At 33.6% G+C, this 6,223-nt stretch overlaps 1 protein-coding gene across 1 annotated transcript in view; it reads left to right on the top strand.

Moving 5' to 3' along the window:
* The first annotated feature begins 1,150 nt into the window (after nt 1-1,150).
* LOC130230282 (uncharacterized) overlaps nt 1,151-6,223 on the top strand; it is a 6,672-nt gene continuing 1,599 nt past the window's right edge. Inside the window, exons 1-3 of the mRNA XM_056459272.1 lie at nt 1,151-1,218; nt 3,136-3,838; nt 3,908-4,101. Of these exons, the coding sequence (XP_056315247.1) occupies nt 1,200-1,218; nt 3,136-3,838; nt 3,908-4,101 (916 nt within the window). The 5' untranslated portion in view covers nt 1,151-1,199. The remainder of the gene's footprint in view (nt 1,219-3,135; nt 3,839-3,907; nt 4,102-6,223) is intronic.

Genomic DNA, 6,223 nt, shown 5'->3' with positions numbered 1-6,223 from the left:
CAACATAAATGAATTGTGTGGAACCCTGCATTTTTACAGTGTAAAACACAGATACTGTTTCTGTAGACTTGTCTGACAATAAATTGCTAGATCATATCAATCACCAATAGTTACAATTAACTAGTGGTTTATTACATGTATTATTAAAATATTGGCTATTTATTAGTACTCAAAGCACATATTCTGCATCCTACCCAACATCTGAACCCATCTACTGCCTTATTAACTATTAACAAGGAAGCAAATGATGAGTTTAGGCTAAAAACTATAGTTAATGGTTTGTTAATAGCAAGAATTGTACCTTAAAATAAAGTTTGACTGAGTTCCATATGACAAAGTTTCTACAGAAACAGCCAAAACAAAAGATGTTTGCTGGCTGATTTCACCGTAGTGGATTAACCAGTTATTCAGGCAGTGTGTGTCACACATTTGGCAGATAATGCATTGGCTGATCGTTGCCTTTCTCAGATATTTACTGCTGACTTTCTCCTCAATATTCCTTGCCACTTTCTTTTTTACTGTCAAACTTGATCATTCTTTGTCAGGACTTTGCAAATGTACAGCTAAAGTCACAATTATTCACTTTTTATATGTATATATATTTTCCGAATGATGTTTAACAGATTCAGGAATTTTTCACAGTATTGCCGATAATATTTTTTCTTCTGGAGAAATTTTTATTTGTTTTATTTCAGCAAGAATAAAAGCAGTTTTAAATTTTTTAAACCCATTTTAAGGTCAATATTATTAGCCCCCTCAAGCAATATTAGTTTTGGAGTGTCTCCAGAACTGAATACTAGTATCTTGAAGAATATCTAGTCAAACATTATTTACTGTCATCATGGCAAAAATAAAAAAATGAATGATTAGCAATAAGTTATTACTATAAACTATTGTGTTTAGAAATGTGTAGAAAAACATCTTCTCTATATTAAACAGAAATTGGGGAAAACATATTCAGGGGGGCTAATGACTCTGACTTCATTTTTATGTATTGACGTTTTAAACAACAAAAACATTTGCCACAGTGCCAAAAATGCAGTGATGCATGTTTGCGAATGCTCGCAGGTGTTAAATGAATGTCATTGGGCGGTACTACCTGAGATTTAATAGGAAAAATGATTGAAATACTTTCACTCATTATTTCAGACAGATAAGAGACATAATCAGAACAGCAAAAACAATAAGCAAGAGACGAAATGGCATCAGAAGCTGAAGGTTTGTTGAATTTTCATTATTATTTTCATTAAATATTAAATATAAAATTAAAGCATGAACAACAGTTATAGAAGAAAGATTGCACACTAAAATAATGTAATTTCATTGATTTAAATAGATCCAGATGGACATAAACTTAAATTAAATCACTTATTTCGTATGTAATAAATACTGGAAGAATATAAAATTAAGCTTGCTTTCCAGAAGCATTCTTTAATACAGGATTTAATGATTTTTTCTCCCTACTAATATATATATATATATATATATATATATATATATATATATATATATATATATATATATATATATATATATATATACAGTTGAAGTCATATATACATTTATACAGTTGAAGTTGTTAAATATTTCCCAAATGATGTTTATCAGAGCAAGGAAAATTTCACAGTATGTCTGATAATATTTTTTCTTCTGGAGAAAGTCTTATTTTTTGTTTTATTTTGGCTATTTTTAGGTCAAATATCAAAGCCCCTTTAAGCTATATTTTTTCAATAGTCTACAGAACAAACCATCATTATACAATAACTTGCCTAATTACCCTAACCTGCCTAGTTAACCTAATTAACCTAGCTAAGCCTTTAAAAGTCACTTTAAGCTGTATAGAAGTGTCTTGAAGAATATCTAGTCTAATATTATTTACTGTCATCATGACAAAGAGAAAATAAATCAGTTGTTTAACTGTTAAAACAGAAATTGGGGGGGAAAAAATAAACAGGGCGGCTAATAATTTATGGGGCTAATAATTCTGACTTCATATATATATATAGTACAATCATATCTGTTGAGTAAATCCACAAACAGCATTTGCATTTCTCTTATTATAAACCAGTTTGACTTTGCTTTTGTCATTAGTATACACAATTCTTATCGAGGTTGACACAAGGTTTATATGCTAATATCTAAAATAAAATCTTTTATTTGAAGTCACCATTGTTGTGGTCAGTGTTAGCTTTAGCTGTGATCTTGATCTTGTAAACATTGATTTATATCTGTTTTCTTTTGTGTGTGATTTTGTGTTTGGCATTATGTTTGTTAGGGCAAAAAGGCAGCATGATAAATTTTCTGGTTATTTTGGTTTGGTTTTAATCACTCAGTTGCTTGGTTTACTGATCATTTAATTTCTGGATGTGTGCTAATGCGTAATAACATTATTTTACTGATTATTATACATGAACTCCTCAGTGGTTTATGCTTGGTGTCTTGCTGCACTTGTTATCTAACATCAATCAATAACATGCCTTGTAATGTTGTGACTGACCAATCAGAATCAAGTATTTCTGAGAGACATCTAATAATAATAATATTTAATCTATCAATGGTTGTGTTGTATGAAAATTGATTTATAGAAGACAAACAACAACGACTAAATAAATGCTACAAAAACAGGTGTCAAAAGCACAACTAAAACAAACACTGATCACCATTTGGTACTTGGTCCTATAACACTGCTTGTAGCGTTAATAGTTATTACTCATTATTATTATTACGCTGCTGACTGTAATACTTGATTCTGATTGGTCAATTGCGACATTCCAGGGTATGTTTTTCCCAGAGAACAACCGCTAAATAGCAAATACTTATCCAGGAAATGAGATTCATCTTGACTACGTATGTTTACATGAACACTGAAGTGATTTTGATTCGAGTAAGAAAATACACTGTTTAAGAGTCTACCACTTATTACTACTGTTAAATTTCAATTGCTTTAGTTTTATACTCCATACACTCAAAACACTAATAAAATTAAGTTTCATTAATAATTAGATTTATGTCTTATTAGGTTTTTACAAGTCAATTTTTACTTTGTCTAATGACTAACAAGTCAATGCAAAGACTGTATATGGCCACTAGAACACATGCTGTGATTTCAAGCTAATTACGTGATGTGTTTGACAGATAACACACCTGATGTGAGGATTGTGCTTCTTGGAGCTTCTGGAGCTGGAAAGAGTTCAATGGGAAACGCAATACTGGGTCGAGAGGCGTTTAAAGAGAGCACAACGAGAGAGAGCGAGATACAGAGAGGAAGAGTAGAAGACAGAAACATCTCCATCATCGACACTCCAGGATTCTTCAACACTCACCTGACTGCTGAAGAGCTGCAGAATCAGATGATGAAGAGCCTGGATCTCTGTTCTCCTGGACCTCATGTGTTTCTGCTCATCATCAACCTGGAGAACTTCATGGACGACCACTGGAACATTGTGCAGGAAATCCTGAAGAACTTCGACCCTCAAGCCTTGAAATTCACAATGGTGCTGTTCACCAGAAGAGAGAAGCTGTCAATCAGAGAATGGACGCACTTTAAACAAAATGCTAAATTTCAGAAGCTAATCGATGACTTCAGAAGTAAATACCATGTGATCGACAGTACAAATGACATTAAGCAAACTGAAATAACAGAACTTCTAGAGAAGATTGATGAAACCATCAGATATAATAAAGAACAGCATTTCAGTAACAACGCCAACTTAAAGTCTTTAATCAAGAGCCAAAATGGAGAGAACAAACTAGAGAAGATGAACAGAACAAAAGTCCAAGAGAAGAACCAAGATAAATGGAAATTAGTGCAGAACAATTTACACAAGCCAAATTCAAGGTAAACACACACAAATAATGATGTGACTAAAAATAAACATTGTATTAATACCAGTGTGTTTACAATTAGGAGAATTCAAGCGAATGAAGGCAAGTGTTCTGCAGTCACACGAGAAGACGGGAATAATAAAAAGCAAGGCTTATTTAGAAACATGTTCATAAAATGGAATGAGAAAAATTGTAAACAACTTCAGGAATCAAGCGAAACTGGAAAATGTGATGAGAAACAGCAGATAGTGGCAGAGCAACATCTAACCCGAACAGGTGAGAACTTAAACTATTTCGTAGGATGTTTCATAACTAGGGATGTAATGATTCACAGAACTCACACCTCAATTTTACTCAAACCCAGGCTTATTTTGAATATGTAGCCCTATGTACATTTCTGGAGAGTGCCAAATACATCCCAGGAGGTATGTTTTTTTTTGCAGTTTTTGTTTTTTCGCGACTTCACCAGAGGCCGCTGTGTACGCTTTTTCAGATGTCAAATATCTCTCCCAAGTGCCATTCGCACATGCTGTTCTCATTGAAATCCACCAGAGGCCGCTGTTGACTGACTGACCGATCAATCCAGATTTCAATCCAGAAAAAGAAAAGCCCTCGCCTGATTTTTACTATGTTTTCAGATTTTACCACATTCTCACCCTGTTGTTTACTTGTTTATTTAATGTTTTGGCTTATGTTTTGGTCTCATCCGCTTTCTGGAAACCGTTCTTTACCTGACCCGTACCCCATTGTCATGCTCAACACAGTACAAGTCAGCCAACATACGTGGTGAGCCACTGAGCAAACTGGTCACAGTGAAAAAGCTGTCCGCTTGGAGGTAAATAGTCAGCAGCTTGCGCGAAAAGGAACGGTGTCATACCGCCACGTAGCGTTCATTTAAAGACAAAATGCAGCCATACGTTTGTTATGTGAAGGGACGCTAATGATGGAGGTGCAGATCCAAATGCAGGCTTTATTTCGAGAATGGTCAGGCATGCAAGGGTCAAAACAAGCCGATGTATATGGGCAATCCAGAGTTGTGGTCAATAAACAGGTGAACAGTCAGTACAGGCGGCAAGCAATGTAAACAAACAGAACAAAGCAAGGGTCAAACGCGGCAAGGCAATAATGTCACAGTACAGTTAAACAAGACTTAGCAACTAGTGTGTGTGTTAACAATCAGAGGAAAACTGGAACAGGTGTGAGTGTGTGGTGCATGACAAGATTTGTAGTCCATATGGTGACAGGTTTGTAGTTCTGAGTGTAAGTGAATGATTCCCAGCAATCAAGCCTGGATCGCTGATAATTGTGACAATGTTCCTCTAGCTACATAATTCACGATCTTCAGAAATGTATATAGGGCTGCGTTTTCAGACTGAGCCTATGTTGGATTTTATTGATTAATGTATTTTAGAAAATGAGATTGAGGATGTTATGCAGTAAATGAAAATGTGTTCTTTTATTAGGCTATTCATATCAGTTTCTTTGTGAAATTGAAATGCAACAAAACAAATTTAGTAATTTACTAAAAAAATGTAAGAAATCACTTCATATTAGAGCTGAACAATTTAATGCATGAGCGTCAATATCGCAATGAGGTCGCATGATTAGATTATTTTTTAAATATTAAAAGATAAAGATATATTATACATGTTTTTTTATTATTTATACAATGATAACCATGTTATTTTACATCTGATTGTTCAATTTCTGTATTTGAATACTGTTGGACTCGATCTGAATTAATGAAATCTTTCCAAATAGAACTACTCAAGTCACTTGGTGAAATTACATTTATATCACAATATACAGTTGTCAGATTTATTAGCCTTCTTGAATTATTAGCATTCCGTTTATTATCTTCATTTAACAGAGAGCAGATTTCATGTTTTGTTTTTTTGGCTAGAATAAAAGCAGTTTTTAATTTTTAATAAGCTATTTTAAGGTCAATATTATTAGCCCCTTTAAGCTATTTATTTTTCAATAGTCTACTACAGGACAAACCATCGTTATACAATAACTTGCCTAATTATCCTAACTTGCCTAGTTAACCTATTTAACCTAGTTAAGCCTTTAAATGTCACTTTAAGCTGTATAGAAGTGTCTTGAAAAATATCTAGCCAAATATTATTTATTTTCATCATGACAGAGATAAAATAAGTCAGTTATTAGCGAGGCGTTATTAAAACTATTATGTTTAGAAATGTGTTGAGAAAAATCTTCTCTCTGTTAAACAGAAATTGGGGGAAAAATATAAACAGGGGGGCGAATAATTCTGACATCAACTGTATGTATGTATGTATATATATATATATATATATATAAGGCGACGCAGTGGCAAAGGGCAAAGTAGGTAGTGCTTTTGCCTCACAGCTAGAAAGTCGCTGGTTCGAGCCTCGGC

Source organism: Danio aesculapii, chromosome 1 (assembly GCF_903798145.1).
Source record: "Danio aesculapii chromosome 1, fDanAes4.1, whole genome shotgun sequence".
In the NCBI taxonomy this organism is placed as follows: Eukaryota; Metazoa; Chordata; class Actinopteri; order Cypriniformes; family Danionidae; genus Danio; species Danio aesculapii.
This window is presented reverse-complemented; position numbering and strand designations above follow the sequence as displayed.